At 35.1% G+C, this 23,927-nt stretch overlaps 2 protein-coding genes across 2 annotated transcripts; one reads left to right on the top strand and one right to left on the bottom strand.

Annotated features, from left to right (window-relative positions):
- The first annotated feature begins 816 nt into the window (after positions 1-816).
- Positions 817-21,212, top strand: LOC113110656 (protein DENND6A-like). The gene is made up of 19 exons (XM_026274785.1): positions 817-1,130; positions 1,603-1,641; positions 1,737-1,779; positions 7,292-7,404; positions 7,535-7,615; positions 10,665-10,770; positions 12,534-12,613; positions 12,682-12,741; positions 12,834-12,889; positions 13,601-13,723; positions 14,876-14,971; positions 15,420-15,514; positions 15,592-15,657; positions 15,776-15,840; positions 15,924-16,013; positions 16,465-16,518; positions 16,615-16,724; positions 16,822-16,999; positions 18,483-21,212. Exons 1-19 carry the CDS (start codon positions 927-929, stop codon positions 18,612-18,614), a joined length of 1,791 nt encoding a protein of 596 aa, XP_026130570.1. The 5' UTR covers positions 817-926; the 3' UTR covers positions 18,615-21,212.
- Positions 21,213-21,957: 745 nt separating this feature from the next.
- LOC113110683 (ADP-ribosylation factor 4-like) lies at positions 21,958-23,422 on the bottom strand. Its single transcript, XM_026274822.1, has 5 exons — positions 23,262-23,422; positions 22,978-23,058; positions 22,584-22,693; positions 22,294-22,491; positions 21,958-22,195 (listed from the first exon to the last, which is right to left on the bottom strand). Exons 1-5 carry the CDS (start codon positions 23,326-23,328, stop codon positions 22,109-22,111), a joined length of 543 nt encoding a protein of 180 aa, XP_026130607.1. The 5' UTR covers positions 23,329-23,422; the 3' UTR covers positions 21,958-22,108.
- Between the last annotated feature and the right edge of the window lie 505 nt (positions 23,423-23,927).

The raw sequence follows: 23,927 nt of genomic DNA, 5'->3' as shown, positions 1-23,927 counted from the left end.
GAACATCTGTCATACCAAATGGAGTGTGTTGATTTGACTCTAATGTCTTGCTCAAGATAATCCAATTGCTTTGTCTTGGTTCTTAATATGACGCATAAGAAGTAATTAAGTGATCACTGTTGGAACATGCAAACAATGGTGTGGTTCAGTGGCAGCTAAACGTTCAGTGCTAGGCCACTATGAGCTCCATTCCGCTCTGTTCATTTGATTGAAAATAGACAACAGATCCTACTATGTTATTATTTTTAACAAGTGTGCCACAGAAATTTACAACTACAATAGTCCTGAGATAAAACAAAACCACATTTGACCTAAGAATTTTAATATCAGATTAAATAAATGACATTAAACTTAATCATGCAAAGATGAATTTGAAAAGCATTATAAGTTTTTCTCATTCTATACTATAGTCATAATTTATGTTTATTGGCCAAATTACACTAAACAATTAGCCTTGGGGGTTGCTATATATATATATATATATATATATATATATATATATATATATATATATATATATATATATATATATATAATATATATATATATATATATATATATATGGCATTTTTGTAATAAAATATATAATTGAATAGTGTAGCAGCCTATTGTTCTTTACATTACAAAATGTCATTCTGAAAAAGAAAGCATAAAATACATACATTTCTACCATCCGAACCATAGACACAGACTTTATAAAAACCATAGACAGTAAAAGATAAAAAACGAACTCATCAACCTAGTAATGAGACACCGTTTTTGCGTGCGCGCTCCCGTAAAAATCTTGACTTCGCTTATGACGCAAGCACGCTGTTGACGCAAGCCCCGCCCCTTTCTCCCTGGACGCGTTTGTACAGCTCAAGTTCCTCCTGCTTTCACCAATAAACCGAGTCCGATCACCCCTGGACCGAACGGAGGGTATCGCCATGGCCTTTCAGGGCTCTGAAGTACTGGAAGAACAGCTCGAGGAGCCGGAAGATACTCTGAGAGTGTCTCCGGCGGAGGAGATGCCCGTCGATGGGCCTCCAGCGGTAGAGGAGCCGCTACTGCTGCCGTGGGACCGCTTCTCCTCCTGGCTGCACTGTATCTGTGTGGTCGGCTTCGATCTGGAGCTCGGTCAAGCTGTGGAGGTAACGTTACAGCAGATTGTCATATTAGTACAAATATAGATCGAAGTGTCTGTTTAGTTTTCATCTGTGAGTTGGACTGCTAGCTAGGTGGCTAACTGTGTGGAAGTCAACGGAAACCTGCTAGCGTCAGTGGCTAACAAAAGTAGTTGAGTCATCAAAAATAATATATATTATTATATGTACTTATATATAAATATGTATGTATATTTATGTATATGTATATTTATACACACACAAATCCGGCTAGATGGGAACTCATATGTCCTAGTTATTTTATTGCATTTTTTTTATGATTTTGCTTATTTTTATTTTATTGTTACTGTGTCTGATCCTTTGTGTTGTGATCAATATGTCTGAAAGCTTTCAGTAGCTATGAAATATTTGTGCATAAAAATATTTTCATTCATGGCTTTGATTGTGGAATGCAAAAAAAAAAAAAAAGTGCATCTTTTGTTTTTGTTTTTCGCTTCAGGTGATTTACCCGCACCACTCCAAACTCACTGAAAAAGAGGTAACTGTTGTTTTACATTATCCTGCTAGTTTCAACCATAGATTGAGCTGGTCAGTTTTAAGGTATTTAGTGTTTTTTTGTTTTTCTCATTTCAGAAAACAAGTATATGCTATCTGTCATTCCCCGACTCCAATTCAGGTAAACTGCATTTCCTCATTACAGATGTTTTTAAGGTTCTTCCAATATCTGTTGTAAATAATAAACAGTTGAATGCACAGCCACAGATGTTTATCGGCTGCAGATTTAAACCTACATAGCCTAAACTTTTACCATTTTTGACTCTTAAAGGTCTAGTCTTAGATCATACGGTAAGCTGAAAGCTAACGGAGAGTAAGTTTATTCGGTGACCATGTCAGAAGCATTTTTCAGATTGATTATGTTTAATGTGTTTATGAAGCCTGACGTAAAATGTGATCACTTTCTATATTGAACATGAGTATTATTAGTGCTCAAAATGTCTGTGTTGTGATTAAGCAGCGCAGTCGTAGTGTATTTTCCTGCAGTTAAGGTTTGATTAAGAGCATTGTAATTCATCTGAATGAGTTCTATGACCCGTTAATGTGTGTGGAATGAGAGTTTGACATCTCCCTCTAGCAGAAACCGCACATGCACATTCAGAAAGAAATGCGTAGCATCTCTGACTCTTCTGCATTAGAGATATTAATGCACCATTACTGACTGAGAAGGTCAATATCTGTGACTGCACACTTGTAGTTGCTTTGTAACCATGTGTTCTGATGTAAATGTATCATGTGAGTTTGTTTCTTCTTGGGAACATATTTTGAGAAATGTATCATTGCATCAGTGTCTCATCAATGGATGCTCTGCAGTGAATGGGTGCCGTCAGAATGAGAGTCTAAACAGCTGATAAAACACCACAGTAATCCACAACCACTCCAGTCCATCAGTTAATATCTTGTGAAGCAAAAAGCTGTGTGTTTGCAAGAAACAAATCTATCATTAAGGCATTTTAACATTTTTAAAGTTGTCTGGTCTGAATCAGGAGAGAAATCTGCACAGACCAAGCACTGTTTACAATTGTAAACAAATATGTGGCTGGATTTTGATGTGAAACAAGGAGAAGCATCATTATTATTTTTCTTTTTCATAAAGCAGATTAATTTGAATGTTTTGCATTTGACGTTAACAGCTTTGCTTAGTCTTCAGCGTTCATCAAATCTGTAAACCGAGCAGTCGGGGTTGTTTTCAACAGTATCAGCTGTGATGAAAGTGGCATCTCTGATCCTCACAGATTCAGCTCGGCGTGTTACTTTAGTTTGTAATAAACTCGGGTTATTAATAGCGACGCGCTACAAACGAGGAGGAGCAGGATTTGAAGATTACAGGACAGTCCTCTTAATGACGTTGTAAATACGCAGACGCTCTTATTCTAGTGAATCTCCTGGTGTGATATTGATCCTGTTCATCTTTCTGAAACTGGAGAACCTGATGTATGAGCAGACATCCGATCCCATCATTCAACTCACTTCAGCTCTCCTACAATACAATACACTGTCCTACAGGTGTCTTATTGCATCATATTATATAAACTAGTAAAGCCATCTTATCATAAACATAAATATACATATATGTATGTATAAACTGGAATGTGTCCTATTCAAAACATTTATTTTCAGTGCAAAAATAATGGCTGTCATACTTTTTAACAATTATTTACAGAGAAAACAGCATTTAGTGTTCATATAACAATTGTTCATATACATATCTATCTTTTTTAGAACAAGAATCATTAAATTACATTTAAAAACCCTATTTAAGGATCACAGTGAAGTCTAAAAATGCTAATTAATTGTATTTTTAGCTCTTTACAAATTGTTGCCGCTGTCTTTTAAGTTTTTTTCCCATTTGTCAGCGGGAAGTTTTTAATCATTTAAATATAATATATTAAAATAAACAATTTCTTTATATAAAATAAGTACCGGTCAGAATAAGTTTGTTGTTTAATTTATATAATTTATATATATATATATATATATAATTTATATATATCTTACACTGAATGTTGAAGGAACCTATTTTACTGTTTTTTTTTTTTTTTTTTTATTTATATGAAACAATAAATTGAAAATTGATTAAAAATGACAGTAAATATTTCAATATTAAATGTATCATGGATTCCATAAAAAAAATATATATATATATATATATGTTTTTCAACATGGATAAAAATAATAAATATTAAAATAATAAATAATAAAAGTTATGTGTCATGTGACACTGATGCTTGAAGTAATGATGCTGAAAATTCAGCTCTGCATTACAGAAATAAATTACATTTTGATAATATATTAAAATGGTAAACTGCTACTCTAAATTGTATTATATTATTATTATTATAAATTGCATTAAGTGAAGTGAAGTGAGTGAAGTGAAGTGACATTCAGCCAAGTATGGTGACCCATACTCAGAATTTGTGCTCTGCATTTAACCCATCCGAAATGCACACACACAGAGCAGTGAACACACACACACACACTGTGAGCACACATCCGGAGCAGTGGGCACCCATTTATGCTTCGGCGCCCGGGGAGCAGTTGGGGGTTAGATGCCTTGCTCAAGGGCACCTAAGTCGTGGTATTGAAGGTGGAGAGAGAGCTGTTCATGCACTCCCCCCACCCACAATTCCATCCGGCCCGAGACTAGAACCCACAACCCTTCGATTGGGAGTCCAACCCTCTAACCATTAGTCCACGACTTCCCCACTTCCTCACTTATTATTATATAATATTTTAAGTGTAACACACCTAATGGCATCCATTAACCTCCGTAAAGTCACAGTATTGCATTGATTTTTATTCATTTGATTTACATTTTTGGGCTTAATACACTTAGATGAGACATTCGGCGCCCACAGGATATCCTGTTGTAAATGTCTGTATGACAGATGTAAAATAGAAAAATCCAGATGTAACCTGCTAACCAAACCAAACTAGAGGACAACCGGTATCCCATGATTCCTTGCTGCATTGATTGGCCCGAGCTATCGTCATGTGCTGTTTTGAGAAGCCTCTTATCTCTGACATCAGTTTCCGGAGCTGTTTTCCTTGTGGAGGTCTGGATGCTGGCGTCTGCGGGTCAGGCTGTGCGTATGGATATTTGTGGTGTGTGTTAGTGTCTTCTCTCGCATGCTGTGGGTGAGGCGACCCACTCAGGGCGGGAAAAGCATGCGGGTTGCTGTGGCAACAGAGTTCCTGCCGCCCCATGTGATGTGAAGAAGTGCGTCTGTTGTGACACATTACATGCAATTCGCCAACTGCGCATTTGTTTCAGTTGTTTTCATTAAATCTGTGAGCGTCTCACTCAGAAAGATGGCTGGGAGTTCATGTAAGAAGTGCACTGTATTGAAACAATTCTCTCTCAAATATTGCTGGTAAAGTTCACAGATAATTACAAAAATGTAACACATTAAACTTGACATTTTGAAATGGTGTTTTCTTGTAAAGTGTACTCCAAAAATCAATCACTTCATGAAATATTTTTGCAGTGTAGAAAGCTGCAAGTGCATTCAACTGGAGCTTGTGGTGGGAATATTAATACTTCAGTTATGAATCATTTGTAAAATTGTCAATAGCAGTATTTCAAATGTTATCACAAGTGTGACTGTTTTGTAATTTAAAGAAAATGTGCATTCTTATTTTTTTTAGAAGAAGAACTGATATTTTTGAAAAGTATAAAAATGTCACACTGTAATAAAATAATTGTCATATTGTTATTTTAGCTGCATTGACATACTAATATAATTTTATTAATATTTTGAATTTTTATTTCTGTCTTTGGCTTTCATTCATTTTTAATTTTCTCTTCAGTTTTCATTTTCATTTAAATTTTAGCTTGTTTTAGTGTACTATATATATATGTACTTTATATATATATATATATTTTTTTTTTCAATTTCTCATTTTAATTATTTTAGTACATAAAGTTAAACAGATTTAAAATGAGAAATGTTGTTGTAACTAGTTGAAATTAAATGTTTTCCGTATTTTATTTAATGCATATTTTATTTTACGTCACTATTTTTGTTTGTTTTAATTTTAGTTAACTATAATAGCCTTAATTGGTCAAACGTAGCCTATATATTTTTCTGTTTTCAGTGTTCTTTGATAAAAATTATATTTTTGAACGAGCCATTCTGCACTATAATTTTCTTTATGCCGTACATTTCTGGATAGACCTGATATATAAAAAAAAAGTGTGAATAGAAGTATGTGTATCTATGTAAAAAAAACTGAAACCTACTATTCATCAGTCTTTAATGTTGTCCATGATCTTGCATGTAGCCTTAGTTATTGATTAAAGCGTAATTATTAAATGATTGTGTTTGATTATTGAAATGGTTTTCTAGATACAGGATGTAACGAGCATGTATCTGAAGGATGTTCATTCAGCAGGAATAGCCTGTTGTGTAAACGCTGCTTTTTATAGACTCCTGTGGTGTTGAGGAAAGGGTTAACTGAGAGCATGAGCTAATCCATCATTCACAGCCCATAGATAGAGCCAGTAATCCGGTTTCACACTCACACAAACCACCTTCCTCGTTCCTGTGGCCCACACACAGCACTCAAATAGAGACAAACACACAAACACGGCTGTGCTGGTCTGAACTGGATCAGTCGCTCGTCCTGAAGACTTCACAAGTGATGGAGGAATAATCACAAAATACTTACTTAATTTATGGATTTTCCATCTGTGTCCAATTTTTTGTGGGTGTCATATATACATTACATTTTTAATAATTATAATATTATTTTATTTTATCATAATTGTATTTATTTATTATTTGAGGTCTGAAGCTTTGTGTTATTTATAGCGATTTACTGAGTTAATATTTTGTTTAATTATTAATTATATAATGCATTTTATTTTTGTTTATTTTTTTAATTTATTTTTTACATCTGAAGGTTGGTGTTCTGTGATTTACTGATAGTTTAAATTATTATATTTAATTGTATTATTAATAATATAATACGTGTAACTATTTTGTATTTCTTTTACACCTGAAGCTTTTATTCACTGCGCGATTCACTGAGTTATATTATATTACGTTATTAATCATGTATTTTATATGCTATTATTTATTTTGTATTTGTTTTGATTAATTTTGATTTTTTTAAAATAAATTGAACTCTTTGTTATTATTCATAGTGATTTCAAACTTGACCTTTTCTATTATTTTCTATTATTGTTTATTTGTTGTTGTTGTTTTTAAATGTGTTGGTTTCCAGTAGGTTTTTAGTGTTATTTTTGTGTTGTGGAAAAACAAAAATGTAAATACAAATGTTACACATTTTAAATGTAATACATTTTTTGGTATATTGGAAATATTTGTGGTAATCGAAAAGAAAATTTATGTCATTGTCCCCACAATTAATACTCTCACAACAAAAGTGCCTTCAAAAAAGTGATTTCAAGTGTGGTTTAGCTGATATTACTGTGATTTAAACTTTATTTTCTGTTTTTAAGTTTGGTACCATGGCCTTTATTTCCCAGAGGTTTGGACTGATTTGGCAGCCTAAATATTGTGGCAGAAGTCACGTTTGTTTTAGAAAAAACAAGCACATCAGAAAATGGCCTTGATTCAAGCTGCTAGTTTTGCAGATAAACCTGACCGTCGTGTCTCTGCTCACAGGTTGTCTCGGGGACACACAGTTCTGCTTCCGTTTCCGGCAGGCCGCAGACAGGAAGTCGTCACTCGGATGTTTCCTCAACCACTTCGACCGGGATGCACCGGTCTGTCTCAAGGTCAGTGCTGAGGACGTCGACATCAACCTATAAATCATAACCGATCCTGTTAATGAAGCAGAACCTGCCCTTATCTGAAATACTTCTGCTATTACTAATATGAAATGTGCTTGTTTTCCTCTTTCCTCAGAGAGATCAGGGCTATTACTACGGGTATGTGTACTTCAGACAGGTGCGAGACAAGTCGCTCAAGAGAGGCTACTTTCAGAAGGTACGACTATGACGATTTATTTCTCACATGCACCTGAAGTCTCATATTGATCGGACAGCTGATGTATTTAAAGTGGTATTTGTTTTAACATGCAGGACGCTTCTGGCGTTTCCAGGGAAGTCTTATCCACCCAAGAGCTAATTCCTGACCCTTTAGTGCATATTATAACTTCTACAATGTTGGCTGCATGCAAAATGCTGTTAAATTTGGTTGCTTAAAGGGAAAGTTCACCCTAAAATGACTATTCTGCCATTATTTGTTGAATTAAATTTTATTATAAGATGAATTTAAATGAATTTTTTCTTTTTTTCTGCTGAACACAAAATAATATATTTTGAAGATGTTGGTCCGCATTGACTTCCGTCATATAGAAAATTTTTTTTTTCTTAAACCGTGGTTGGCTTTTTACATGAACAAACTTTTTCTTGCACAGACTGATTGTTTCACTTCATAAGACCTTAATATATTGTGGGTGTTAATTTTGTCTTACCTGTATAAGCTTTTTTTTTTGGCTGTAGCCAATTACTTGCATTTCATGAATCGTAAATGACAAAGGTTTTTATACTGTTCTGCTGAAGAATCTTAAAAGGCCTGAGGGTGAAAACATTAACAGCAAATTTTCATTTTTGGGTGAACTATCCCTTATGACATACAGTATTTAAATACATATCAGGTTCGTGTCTCTGTTTTGTAGGCGGGAACTAGGTACAGCTCGATTCAGCGTTGCCAGATCTTGCCAGAAAATACAAACAAGCACATAAGCTAAACAGCTAAATATTGAAAATAAGAACTAATTATTGTGACCTGCTCCTGCTTACTTTATTAACTCTATGAACCGGATTGTTTTATAAGCCGAGCTCAGTCAATAAACCCAAAGGCGCTTATAATAAATGAACATGGCAACACTTCAAAAGCATGCCCTTCAAAGCAGCTTTCCCAAACATAAACAAAACAGTCAATGGTGGTGAGGTTAAAATAACTGAACATAACTTATCACTTTAATCTTAATTTGGTCAAAAATCATGACTGGCGCAAGTTTTGTTCCATAAACACACAAAATGATAATTTAGAGGATTCACTCTTGTTTTTAAATGTGAGAGTATTTCCACATTATGTTCCTGTCCTCTTCTCTAAATGGTCGAGTGGTGTGTTGTAGTGATTTGAGCAAAGTCCAGTGTAGTTTTTAGACAGAAAAGAGCTTTAAACGTTTTTTAGCTTTGTTTTGGTTCCCACATTAAAACTGAAAATGCCCCCAGCCAAGATGAAGCGCAGTACTGAACAAGTCCCAACATCACCGCAACAGAAGTGTGAGTCTGATCTATCACCCGCAAACCTTGTTCACACCCTAAAAATAGAGGCGGAGATCTGGAACTTTTCGGGAGCCTTTAATTCTCGTTATTTTTGAAGACTGTGATTATTTCGACACCTATGACACCGGAGCTTTCTGGGGCTTTTGTTCCTCTGCAGGTCTTATGCAATTCTTGAGGGGATGCACAGCGCTTCAATAAAACGTTGTTGTTAGTGACATGAACGGACACAACCCAGCTTGTTTTCTTTACTAACAGAAGCAGTGCTTACTCTAGATCCTTACCACTCCCTACTGGCTTCATATGCATTTGAGCAAACATGAAAAATGTAAACGTGGTCATTAACCCTATGAAGCCTATACGAATATTTGATGCTCAAAATTCGAATAACCAGCATGATCAAAACTTTTTTAAAAACTTGTTGCATGCAATCTTTATTCATTGAATTGCATTTCATTTTAATCATAAAACTAAACATTTAAATATCACCAGCTAAAGCATACAGTGTTAGATAGTTCTGGGCGGTAAACCGGTTCATACCGAAAACCGGTGTATGTTTTCGTTACAATTTTATTTTTTAATATACCGCCATACCGGTGTATTTAACAACTCAACCCGTGGGATTGCTTGTGATAAAGATTTAAATGCAAAATGCACGAGACTGTTTCTGTCTGTGGTGTTTTGATTTTAAATATTTTAACAAGAAAAGTAGAATAATTATTGTGTTTAAATGTTTTGCCGCTTTCTTGAGCAGCTTATTATACAAACCTAGAAGTAAAATGCATGAATAATTATTTATTGAGTTTAAACTAATGTCTATACGAAAGATTGTTACTGTTCTGTGATAAAAGACTTACAATGCTGAAAAAATGATACATGATATGAAACCAAAACAATGAACAAATGTTGTGTTTGTTGACTACACAGACGCGGATAAGTAGCGGACTGCAAACACGTCCTGTGTGAAAGCACAATGAGTCCGTGCTGCGGACCTCATATGCACTGCAGGCAGATTATGCATATATAATATCCATTTTATGCAAGTGCTGTCGTGCTAAAATTGTCGCCAAAGGCGGCAAGACGAGCAATTTGCTCCAGCACCTCAGCCGCAAGCACGTCTTGGAATATCAACTAGCAGAAAATTCATTGTACACATGATTATGCATGAAAAATAAAAACAGTCACCGGAAAACCAGTATAATTAAAAAAAAAAAAAAAAAAAAAAGGTATATACATTTTTGGTCAAACCACCCAGCACTAGTGTTAGATATAGAATGATATACTGATATTTATATAATTTTATGAAAGTAGTCCCACTGATTTACAATACAAGCATTAGAATTTCATCAATCTTTGGCCATTATAAATATCAGCATCTGCACTGAATTGCATATTTTTGCTGTACTGATTTCCTCTATATTCTCACTTATATCATACCATATAAGCCATGTATCAAATGTGATACTCAGTAAAAAATACATAGGGCAACAATTTGGGGGCTGCCAAGCTCCTGAAATTAAAAAATTCACCATTAATGTGTCATAAAGGTACTTAATGCACCATATTCGAATACATACAATAGTGAAGGTACTGCATAGTAGCAATTTTTTGTGCTATGGAACATCATAGCCGAATTATTCCTTTAAGAGATCTGTTGTTTTGGCCTGGATCTCGGGAAGATTTTTGAGCTTTGTGACATTTCTCTCATCGTGTATGCATGTGTGTGTGTTTCTCTCCTCCAGTCTCTGGTCCTCATCAGCAAGCTGCCCTACGTGACCTTTTTCCACTCTTTGCTGAAGCTGATTGCCCCAGAATACTTTGAGAAACAGGAGCCGTGTTTAGAGGCCGGTGAGTCCTGAAATCATGGACTGCAGACTGTAAAACCAACAGTTATGGTGGTAACAATTTGAAGTGTTTTTGCTAAAGCAGCCTTCATTACTACAGTGGCTCACGTTTAAGGTTAGGAACATTCAGTTTACTTTTCTAATAAACTCTGGCAACCACAAACAACACTGTCTTCCCCGCCATATCTTGGCACCAGAATGTCATGCACCTAGCAACTGCATAGCAACACACAGAAAACCACCTTGGCAACTGCATACAGCATATAAACAAACAACAATGTGGAACACCTTAGCAACTGCATAGAAACTAACAACAACTCAGAACACCTTAGAAACCACAACAACTTGTAACAACAAATCGGAACCCCTTAGCAACCGCATGGCAACAAACAACTCAGAACTACTAAGTTATAGCAACATGCAACAACAACCTCTGAATATCTTAGTAACTGCATAGCAAAATACAACAATGTGGAACACCTTAGCAACCACATAGCAACAAACTCAGAACACCTTAGCAACCACATAGCAACAAACAACTCAGAACTCCTTAGCAACTGCATAGCAACGTGCAACAACTCAGAACACCTTAGAAACCACAACAACTTGTAACAACAAATCGGAACCCCTTAGCAACCGCATGGCAACAAACAACTCAGAACTACTAAGTTATAGCAACATAGCAACATGCAACAACAACCTCTGAATATCTTAGTAACTGCATAGCAACATACAACAATGTGGAACACCTTAGCAACCACATAGCAACAAACTCAGAACACCTTAGCAACCACATAGCAACAAACAACTCAGAACTCCTTAGCAACTGCATAGCAACGTGCAACAACTCAGAACACCTTAGAAACCACAACAACTTGTAACAACAAATCGGAACCCCTTAGCAACCGCATGGCAACAAACAACTCAGAACTACTAAGTTATAGCAACATAGCAACATGCAACAACAACCTCTGAATATCTTAGTAACTGCATAGCAACATATAACAATGTGGAACACCTTAGCAACCACATAGCAACAAACTCAGAACACCTTAGCAACCACATAGCAACAAACAACTCAGAACTCCTTAGCAAATGCATAGCAACGTGCAACAACTCAGAACACCTTAGTAACCACAACAACTTGTAACAACAAATCTGAACACCTTTGCAACCACATGGCAACAAACAATTCAGAACTACTTAGCAACTGCATATAAATGTTCAACAATAACTCAGAACACCTTAATAACCATAACAACAACAAATCGGAACCGCTCAGCAACTGCATAGCAACATAAAAACAACTCAGAACACTTTAGCAACTGCATAGCAACATGCAACAATGTCTCACAGCTCCTTAGCAACTGCGTAACACCCTGCCAGCTGCGTAGCAACATGCAGCAACAACTCTGTACACCTTAGTAACTGCGAAACACCTTAGCAGCTGCGTAGCAACATGCAACGTTGACTCACTCTTCCCTAGCAACTGTGTAACACCTTGCCAACTGCGTAGCAACATGTAACAACAACTCAGAATACCACACAGCTACTGCATAATAACTTGTAACATGTAACAGAGCTCAGAATATCATAGTTACTGCATTGCAACATTCCTCCAATATAAAATGTGTACGTTCTGTATATAATGTTGCCTAATCTTGTTTTTTTTTATTTTTTGCGGAAATCTGTGCATCGATGATATTGGATTGATGATGTCACCTTGTCATTTAGCAGACACTTGAATGTTTTTTTTTTTGTGTAAAGCGTGTAATGACATTGACCGCTGGCCCACGCCGTGTCCGGGGAAGATCCTCGCGCTCCCCATCATGGGTGTGGTCATGAAGGTAAACTGCTCTTTTCTTTCTCTGTAAGACATCAGCTCAGTGTGTGAATATCTTTCTGCTCTCCTCAGCTGCGCATCCCCACGTGTTACGACAAGCCTGGAACGTCTCAGCTCGTCCAGTCCGCGCCGGTATGAATCTCCTACTTCTGATGTGTTGTGTTATGTTCACTGGGGTCACATCAGTTTGCTCTCATGTGATGAATCGAATCTTTTATTCACAGAGCGACAGTCTGGTGTCCATCATTCTGCCCACCGTCCATGAAGTGGATCTCTTCAGGTAAAGCATGTTTATTGTGTGCTTGTGTGACTGGTACATATTGTACTAGGAGTCATATTTGGTCTGTGTTTGTTCATTGCTTGTCCTCTGGAGCCTCCTGTTGGTGGCTGAGAGAAGTGCAAGTTTTTCACGTGCACTAGAAGTCTCTTCTGCTCACCAAGGCTGCTGCATTTATTTAATAAAAAAACAGCAATATTGTGGAAGAAGTTTTAGGATTTAATAGGAGTCTTTTCTATGAGAATAAGTTTTGAAATATAATTTATTTCTGTGATGCGCAGCTGAATTTTCAGCATCATTACTCCAGTCTTCAGTGTCACATTATCTTCAGAAATCAGAATAATATGCTGATTTACTGATTTACATTTCTGATTATAATCAAGAAATTATAATCTATAGTTAAATAAACAGTTGTGCTGCTTCATATTTTGTGGATATTATGATACCTTTTGTTTATTAGGATTATTTGATGATTATAAAATTCAAAAGAGCAACATTTATTTGCTCCTATTTATTATTTATTTGTTTGATCGATTTAATGCATATAAAAGCATGCATTTCCATATCAAACTTTTGAACTTTAGTGTATTGATCATAAATTGTTTACTACGACTCCAAATTTCCTCCAAATTTCACTTATTTTGGTGTAAAAAAAAAAAAAAAACCTTTTCATTTCCATTTTCCATAATGTTTTCATTGTTTGTTATGTTGCAGGTGTTTCCATCCAGTGTTTTTTCATATTCAGATGTTATGGGAGCTCGTGTTGCTCGGTGAAGCGTTGGTGGTTATGGCTCCTTCACCGGCAGAATCTTCAGACACTGTGTTGGCACTGGTCAGGTACGCCAAATAATAATAATATTAATAATAAAATAGTAAGCCATGTAAACCATGAGAGGTGGTGTTATAGTGATTTTACCTCTTGTAACTGTTCAAATCTCTGTCATGTGTGGCCTCTTCTTGCTGGCATTTGTAAAACAGCACTTACATTTTGAATAAATAATCACTATTGATAATTAATGGAATAAGTAAGATCATTCTATAGAAGTAACATCATAAAAAATATTTTGTTGAAATAAAATTTTACTGAAATTTAAAAAATAAGAAGAAAAGTTGTTGAACTCATTTTAATTTAGTTTAAATTGATGCACTAAAATTTAAAAATAGTTTAAAAATATAATAAAATTATATTATAAATTATAATAAAATGAAAGAATAAAAAGAAAAAATGACAAAACTGAAACTGAATTATATTATAAATTACATTATACCAAAATTAAACAACACGTATGCATATAAAATTATCTAAATATTAATAAAATAAAATAAGAAACTAAACAAAATAGTATATTATTAATACTAAAATAACACTAAAATAACCAGTCACATCTCTGTATGCCTGCAGCTGTCTAGCATTTGATATGACACTGAATGTTTGCTACTCTGCATTAAAAATAATCTCTTTTATATGATCAACATAATGTTTCTCTGTGATTGCACATGAAATGTTTTTAGAAATGCATATTGGTGACGAGTGAAGTCTAGACGTGCACAGGAGTCAAACAACCGTCCTTCATCAGTTCTTTCTTTGTGTGTTTTAAATTTGAGAGATTGGATAATGCTGTCAGCTGATAATAGGAGTATATTGCATTTTAATGCAATTCTATTATTTAAAATCTACTCCAAAGAATTCTAGATATGTATCCCTCAGAAATTGTGCTAAAAAGTCCAGATTCGGTGAGCGTCCAAGCACAGGGTGTAGTGCAGTGATGAACAGCAGAGCAGTGTTTTCTGGAGTTTCTGGAAGCTGAATGTTTCCAGAGTCACACGCTGTAGTCGACCTTGAAGAAGCCAGCTAGATGAGTCTGAAGTCACGTGATGTGTGTGATATAGAGACTCCAGAGGCCACACAAATATTCTTGACCAATAAAAGAGCAGATGCTGACTTCTAGAGCCCTCTCTGACTCTGTCTCTGTCTCTGTCTCTGTGCAGCTGTATCTCTCCTCTGCGCTACAGCAGTGATTTCCGGCCGTACTTCACCATTCACGACAGTGAGTTTAAGGAATACACCACTCGAACACAAGCTCCGTAAGTAAACCATGTGTGAAAAAGAAATTGGATGACTGAGGTTTTTCTATATATCTATTTATATATATATATATATATATATGTGTAGGAAGAATATAAATATATAAATTTACATGCATATAAAATTCTCAAAATATATACTGTGTATGTGTGTATTTATATATGCATAATAAATATACACTGTACACATGCATATATTGCAAACAATTTTTAAAATTATTTTGGATGTGATTAATAATATGATAGCACTATATATATATATATATATATATATATATATATATATATATATAAAATACAAACACTGTATGTAATTCAATCAGTGTCATGATTAGTGATGGTATGACGGATGAGATGCTGTTCTGCGCTCAGATCGATGGAGGAGGATATTTCTGGAGTTCAGACAGGAAGTGGCTCTCTCTTAACCGTGCGTTGTGTTTTTCTGCAGGCCTTCGGTCATCCTGGGAGTTACAAACCCATTTTTTGCCAAAACACTGCAGCACTGGCCTCACATCATCCGGATCGGAGACATGAAGCAAGCAGGTTCTGACTTCAACTATCATCTAACTGCATGTGGAATGAGACAGTGATGTGTGACTTTGTTCTTTATCTTTTTAAAGGTGAGATGGCCAAACAAATGAAAGTGAAGAAGCTAAAAAATCTGAAGACGTTGGACTCAAAACCTGGTGAGGCTTCAAATGAACTCCTTCAGTTTCGTGTTCAATCAGTCAATCAGATCTAGTAAAAGCAGATAAAGAAATGTTTCTGTGAGGAGTATGTGAGGGTCTCTGCGTCTGCTCTCAGGTGTCTACACTGCATATAAACCCTTCCTGAACAAAGACGAGGACATTATCAAGCAGCTGCAGAAGGTGAGTGTCTCTCTAGTCTACTACATCACTGCTAAAACATTCAAGCGCATCTATTAATTCAGTGTTTGTGCGGTTAACATCAGGGAGTCCAGCAGAAGCGCCCCTCAGCGGCCCAGAATGCAATTCTGCGTCGATATTTCCTGGAGCTCACGCAGAGTTTCATCATACCACTGGTAGGAACGTTTCTTTGCATGCAAAATCAATCACACGACGCCGTTTACATGTACATGAACTAAAACTGTTCAGATTGCTATTGTTGATTTGAAATAAAGCCGAAATAAAATAAAACATAAATATTGCATACTTTTTTTTTTTTAAAGCGTTAACAAAATTTAGTAATGCTGCCTTCGCAACTATATGAAATAAATGCTAAAATTAATAAAAAATAAACTTGAAATAGAAATTAAACTATATAGAAATATTTAAAACCGCATAAAAATGATAAAGAAGCACATGACAAATTTTTTAAAATGTAAACTGAAAGTCAAAAAAAATAATGCAATAATATATAAATGGTAAAATATATCTGTTATTCTGAATATATCTTGAATACCTGATAAATGCATGCTGTAATGAACAGTAAACTGAAGATTTAATATAATAATAATGTTAATATTATTGCAGGAGCGTTATGTGGCCAGTCTGATGCCTTTACAGAAGAGCATCTCTCCCTGGAAAGTAAGACAGATTTCTTCTCTCCAGATATTTTCCTTTTGAAATGAATAGATTTTGCTACTTTAATGAATGCTCACCATGCCTCGTCTCGTTTCCCAGAATCCCCCGCAGCTGCGGCCGTTCAGCCAGGAGGAGTTTATGAAGACGCTGGAGAAGGCCGGACCTCAGCTCACCTCACGACTCAAAGGAGACTGGATCGGCCTCTACAGGTGCACATTTATTCAAGAACTCTTCTATATATTACACAATATTGGTCTTTTCACTGTATTTTTGAGAGCATGAAGAGACTTTAATGTTTCCAAACAGGCAATTCCTGAGGTCTCCGAACTTCGACGGCTGGTTCAGGAACCGCAGGAAGGAGATGATGCAGAAGCTGGAAGCTCTTCATCTGGAGGCGCTGTGTGAGGAAGACCTGCAGCTGCGGATACAGAAACACACCGAGGTGGAGACGGTCGACCTGGTGCTCAAACTCAAGGAGAAACTGGTGAGGAATGGTGCATCCAAAAATGAAAAATATGCTGAATATGTGCTCACTCTCAGGTCATCTGGGATGTAGATGCGTTTGTTTCTTCATCAGATTTGGAGAAATGTAGCATTGCATCAGTGTCTCATCAATGGATGCTCTGGAGTGAATGGGTTCCGTCAGAATGAGAGTCTAAACAGCTGATAAAAACATCACAGTAATGTTAAAAGGCTTCAGATCTGATGAAGGAACAAGCTCATAATCATGTGACTGTTTAGTCCTGATACCCAATCTCATTGCACTCTATCTAAAACACTGTTTTGAAATGCTTGAGACAAATCTGGTTTGGTTTCATTACATCGCAGAATCGTCTCACACAATTAACATTTACGAATCCCAATGAAACATTTCGTGACATAATTTCTTTTCACGTCTCATGAAATGTAATATGTAGGAAAAAAGTCTTGCATGCATGCCTGGTTGTTTCAACTTATTATTTAATAACTGATATTTTACCCCAGTTTCACAGGAAGTGAAGATGTGGTTGCCTTGAAAACATGGAAAGGAAACTGGGCTTTGTTTGCAATATTTTATTCGATATTCCAATTTAATTCACAGCTTTGGTTGGAAAAATAGCTTTTATCACATGCACTAAAAAAACAATGGTGTACAGATGATTTTCACTCAGAAATTAAAAAGAAACCGCGAATAGCGTTGAATTAAATGTGAAATTTTGTAGTAGAAAGACTGAAAATCGTATTTTCTTCTAAAAAAAAATAATCTTTGAAATTTTCGTTTTGTTTTTTTACATTAGTATTTTACTATTTCATTAAGAAATTGCATGTAAATTTCACAAAGAAACCACAAGTAACTAAACATCATTTTTTAAGTTTTATTTTTGGTAAAACATGCTTTATTAATCTTTTTCTAGAACTATAAAGTGTACAACGTAGGAAACATTTTCACTCAAATTGCTTGAGAATTTCACAATTAATTACAAAGAAATGGCAAGTAACACACTGAATCTAACATGAACATTTTGAAGTAGAAAGATTGAAAATAGTATTTTCTTGTAAAGTGTACAACAAAAATCTTTGTTTACAGGATCGAATAATCTTTTTTACAGTGTTGGAAACAATTTAGCTCCGATTGATAATAAATTTAACAATTAATTACTAAGAAAAGGCAAGTAAACATTTAACTAAACCTGAAGATTTTGAGGTAGAAATACTGAAATTGTATTTTGTCTTTGTTTACAACTTAAAAATAAAAATAAAAAAGATTTTCATTGTAGGAAACAGTTTCGCTCAGAAATTACTTGTACTTTTCAATTACAAAGAATGGCAAGTAATTGAATTAAAAAAAATTTTTTTTTTTTTTTTTTGGATGTTACTCCAATAATATTAGTTTTTATTTACAACTTTGTAAAAAAAATGTACAGTGTGTACATTGATTGCATACATTTATTTCACTGTATATGTTGCTTTTCCATCTTGTGTCTCAGACTCAGGCCGAGAAAGATCAGCTTCCTGTCAAACCAGGAACTCTACCCAAACTGCAGGCCCATATCGAGAGCATCATCCTGTCTCTTCCAGAGGACCTGCAGGGCATCCTACACAAACCTCCGAGCCCCTGACCCCCAGCTCGCTCTCACAGACCAGAGCGGAGCGTTTGCTAAATCTGCTACCCTTGAACAGACAATGCTGGCATTGCCAAACCGCACAGGAAGTGACTGTGCCCGAACGCGAGAGGTGTGAATGATGGCAGAATGACAGACGCATGTCGAGGACACATTCTGAGTCTTTATGCTGTACGTCTCACCGTGTGAGATTAACCCTTCCCTTTGCTTTTAAACATGAAGATGCTGTCAGGGACGAGAGAGCCGGGTCTGAATAGAGATCAGTGAACGTCTGGAGGAAGAACTTCAGATCTGCTTCATAAGTCAAGAACATGCCCAGGTCATATTTCACCCCAAAATTAGGACATTTTATTTTGCGTAAAGAAAATTAAGCCTATTTGAAGCCTGTTATATATATTAACACAGTGGCATTGTTTTGGTTATAATCAGGATTTTCTCCTTCTTGTGTGTGTGTGTGTGTGTGTTTATACATATATATATACATACAGACATACATATACATACGTGTGTGTGTGTATAAATATACATACATACAAGTATATATGTACGTGTGTGTGTATATATATTGTTTTTTCTAATAATGATAATTCTCATTATTGCATAATTTAATGAGGAAAAAAACAGCAATACAATTACTGAAATATTTAACAATTCAACATTTCACAATGTAAATCTGTAAATTCTGTCACAATGAAATTTGTTACATTGCTGTAATTCAGTTTTATATTTTCATGCTAATTAATGACCACTGAGTTTTCAATTACATTTCTTTTCATGGAATTAAATTTTTTATTTTTTTTTACATTGTGGTATTTGCATGACATTTAAAATTTCCTTAATTATCATTAGTATAATGCAACAAATTGAATTTTAACAGAATGACATATTGAAGTATAAATTTGTGAAATATTATTTCAGTAATTATGCCTTTTTTAAATCAAGTTATGAAGCCGTAATGAGAACTGTCATGGAAAATAATAATAAGTATTGTAAAAAATAATTGGTAAATACTTCAGTATTTTTTTTTCTTTAAATCAAGTTATAATGCAATGATACAGAGAAGAAGAAAATGGGCTTTTATTTCTACAATATATTTTTTCAATTATATTTTGGGGTGAAACATTCCCTGGAAATGTTTTGGTGATGTTTTGAATCATGTTCACTGATGTAATATTGCAATAACAGGTCTGTTTTACAGAGACCCACACTACTAACCTAGAACTGATGATGAAGAGACACTAGTCTGAATAGATTTCATCGATAAGCACATTATCACCGGTGTCTGGCATTAATTAACTCTCATAATGAAGACAAACCCAGCAAACACCAGTGCAGTTTTATATGTGTATTTATTTGTATTTTAACTCATAAACTGACTAACCAAACCACAAAAGGGAAAATAGGCGTTGTCTTTTCCTTTTCTTTCCACCTTCACTGACCTGACCTGACAGAACTAGTCTAGTTATTTTATCATCATCAGCGTCAATGCACTGAGATTGTGGTCTTCCTTCGGTTCCCACGTCATATACACATCGTCGTTCAGAAAACAACACTGTACTGTGTACTTCCACACACATAGTCTTCAAACCCACTCGCTTGAGCTATAGAGGTGAAAATGGTTTGTTTTGCAGTTTCTCGTGCCTTTCGTTTTCTGATTGGTTTGATTTGAATGGCTTTGCATCTCTTTTAGGACCAAGAGTGTAGTTTTGCAACGCTTTACTGTCACGTGACGGGATGAAATGCATTTTAAATGATTTTGTTTGACCTTGAGAAAGAGCTTGATGCACTTTATCTGTCGCGTGTCATGAGCAAGAAAACTATATTCTTGATGTTTCTATTCAAACTGTGCATGACCATGGCTCATAAAAACCCATTTTTTCTTTGGCTTGTGCATCACAACTGGTCATATTCCATGAAGTAAATGCATGGTGGATATTTTAGATGGAAATGCAACCTTTCTGTTGATGCCTTGAGCTTGAAAGACAAAGCGTTGAGCGACCAAAGACTGTCACACACATCTGATCCATATGAATGCTTTATTATTTAGGATGCTGGCTCTGTGTTGTCACACCAGAGAATCATGGGATGCGTTTTGGATGTAGTTTCTTTCATGCACATGGTGCAAACCTGTGAAAACTGGTTGTTGGACAACCACTGGTGTTTTATATTTGAAGAACAAACCTATTTTAACATGCTTGAATTTTATAGAGGTATATTCTAACAGAAGAATAACGAATAGCTTTTGACACGATGCCTGTTTGTTATACTGACGGATATTTTGTAACATCTGTATTTTTGATCTGCTCATTTGTAATCGGTAGTTACTGTACCGGATGTTTTATTTGATGCCATGGTGATTATTATAGAATTATATGAATGGAAAAGGAAGATTTTTGTAAACCAAGCAACCATGTACACCGAGATGTTCCAGCATAAACAATATTTTTCTATCACACCATTAACCACTAATGTTTTTTTCACCTGTAACCATGTGACGCACAGTAGCTTTTCAATAGAAGTTATTTCAATGTTCTGTAACCGTCACGAAGGACAAGTATATTTTTTTCCAGGTGTAAATAAATGTCAATAATGAGCTGTGTTGGGCATTAATCTGTTCCGGTTTCATTCTAGTATATATTTCATTTTAATATTCTAGTGTAGAAATCACTCAAAATTATTTTATTTTTGGAAACAATGTTTGGTTGTACACTAACAATTGTTATCACAGTAAAACAATCATAAGTGATTTCTATTATATTTTAAATGGGAAAAGAAATACATTGTATGGGTCAAAATTATTGATTTTTCTTTTATGCCAAAAATCATTAGGATATTAAGTAAAGATCACATTCCATGAAGATTTTTTAGTAAATTTCCTACCGTAAATATATCAACTTAATTTCTTGTTAGTAAAATAGATTGCTAAGGATTACTTTAAAGGCTCCACTTTGAACTCTAATCAAAGAAATATAACTTCTGTTGTCACTTTTTTTTAATTTCAAAAATTGCGATTAAACCATTTTGCGAACACTTGCATAAATGTTTGGTTTTAGATTCGAAAAATTGTACAATGATTTTTACCACAGTCAAATTTTTCTGTAAATGTGTCATTTAATATGTACAATTAAATTAAATTGTATTTAATGCATAATGTTTATAAACATAAAACATGAAATAAATAATTTTATAAATAAATTACAAATTTATTCCAAAGATATATTGTAATCAGACATGTACACTAAAACAGACCAAACAGTGTTATTTATATATATATATATATATATATATATATATATATATATATATATATATATATATATATATATATATATATATTCAAAATTTATATGAAATAAAACCGAAAGTACTGAGAATTATAAATGAAGATGTAGAAGAATATTCCATAAATATTTCAAAATAAAGTTGGAGATAATATATACATTCCGTTGATGTAGTGTCCTTTCTTCAAGTAGTTTGAACGCAGCAGTGTTTTATCGTCTGGACAGTTGATCTGAGAGCCAATCCAGTCCTTCATATAAACCTGACCCTTGAACCGCACATGTAGCCTGAACAAACCACTGAGAGAGAGAGAGAGAGAGAGAGAGAGAGACAGGTTTATTTCACTGAAACACACTGACATCACGCATCACGTGTCAAACAGAGTGTGTGTGTTCACCTGTCGTCCTCTCAGTGCGTGTAAACCCAGTCTGTCTGTCAGCTCGTGGACCGGCATGGCTTTGGGTAAATCCTGTTTGTTAGCAAGAACTAACAGAACCGCGTCTCTCATCTCGTTCTCCGCCAGCATCGCGTTTAGTTCCTCTGCTGCTGTTTCAATCCGGTCATGATCACTGCTGTCCACCACAAAGATCAGGCCCTGAATCACACAAACACACTTACACTCAATACAAGTCATTAAAATACCTCAAATAATAGATACTAAGGACATACGTTTGTGACATATCATACCTTAGTGTTCTGATAGTAATGTCTCCAGAGGCGTCTGATAACGTCCTGACCGCCAACATCCCACACGGTGAAGGAGATGTTTCTATATTCAACTGTCTCCACGTTAAAACCTAAAGAGAATCAGTCAGTCATTATCAGACATTATTCAAGCAGCCTTCAGTTTGGCTTCAGCTGACGGTAGCCATTGACCTCCATAGTAATGAAAAAGTCAATGGCTACCGCCAACAGTTTGGTTACCAATATTCTTCCAAATATCTTCTTTTATGTTTCAGTAGAACGCATACAGGTTTGGAACACTTTAAAGGTGAGTAAATGACAGAATTGTCTTTTTTGGGTGAACTATCGCTATATATATTACTAATAGAATATATTAGAATATATATGAATTTCTTACCTAGAGTTGGAATAGTTGTGACAACTTCACCGAGTTTGAGTTTGTAGAGCACTGTTGTTTTCCCTGCTGCATCCAGACCAACTGAGAGAAGAAATATTTACATTTATAATACACAATTAATATGTAGAAGATTCATAATGGTGATATTTTATAGTTGAATATGCCTAATTTGCAGAGGAGTTATTTTATCTTATTTGCATTAGAGCTATGCACTAGAACTATTTTCTCAAAACACTGAATAAAAATCAAATAATTGCAGTAAAGTAAAACGTGTAGTCACTCACCCATAAGCAACCTCATCTCTTTCTTCTCGAAGAGACGCGAGAAAAGGTTAGAGAAGAAGACGCCCATTTTTTTTTTTTTTTAAAGTGCAGGTTAAGGTCTCTGTATTTATTGGAAATAAAGGTCCGGAGGCTGAGGCTCGGGCTGGTTGTGTGGGGAAGCTGTGATTGTGTGCGGGTTTATATAGGCTTCTTTTACTTTCGGTTTGATTGACAGCTCAACAGCAGACGCGCTCCGTTTCTCTCGCGGCAAATCCAACGCGTTCGAAATGACGTCACCTGCTCTACCACGTGTCTAAGTCAAATAAACAAAAGTTATTAGTATTTTTAGGCTGTACAAGTTAAGCGCTTTAGGTGACACATGATACAATATAAAAAATAGTAGCTATTCATGTGTATTTTATGATTGACATTTCCACCACAGAATGTCCCAAACCCTAAAATAAATACATTTAAAAGCAAACATTTTAAATAATTAACAGCATTTGTTTGTTGTAAGACCCCCTTCTATAATGTGAAATTAAACTTCAGAAACGAATTGCATTATAGAGTCTAAAAACACTAGATTTATTCAGCCAAGAGATTTTAAACGGTCGATTGTAATAAACAGAATTTAAAACCTAAACTGTAAAGAGTTTGGTTTGGACATGTGATACAGTAGGTGACGTC

This window comes from Carassius auratus, chromosome 11 (assembly GCF_003368295.1).
Source record: "Carassius auratus strain Wakin chromosome 11, ASM336829v1, whole genome shotgun sequence".
NCBI classification, from domain to species: Eukaryota; Metazoa; Chordata; class Actinopteri; order Cypriniformes; family Cyprinidae; genus Carassius; species Carassius auratus.
This window is presented reverse-complemented; position numbering and strand designations above follow the sequence as displayed.

Coding starts and splice junctions, on each gene's coding strand:
- LOC113110683 (XM_026274822.1), bottom strand. CDS start 23,328: ATGGGCGTCTTCTTCTCTAACCTTTTCTCGCGTCTCTTCGAGAAGAAA. Junction 22,694..22,977: donor CACAACTATTCCAACTCTAG/GTAAGAAATTCA, acceptor GATTCTCTTTAG/GTTTTAACGTGGAGACAGTT. Junction 22,492..22,583: donor ATTACTATCAGAACACTAAG/GTATGATATGTC, acceptor TGTGTGATTCAG/GGCCTGATCTTTGTGGTGGA.
- LOC113110656 (XM_026274785.1), top strand. CDS start 927: ATGGCCTTTCAGGGCTCTGAAGTACTGGAAGAACAGCTCGAGGAGCCG. Junction 10,771..12,533: donor GGAGCCGTGTTTAGAGGCCG/GTGAGTCCTGAA, acceptor TTTTGTGTAAAG/CGTGTAATGACATTGACCGC. Junction 12,742..12,833: donor AGCTCGTCCAGTCCGCGCCG/GTATGAATCTCC, acceptor TTTTATTCACAG/AGCGACAGTCTGGTGTCCAT.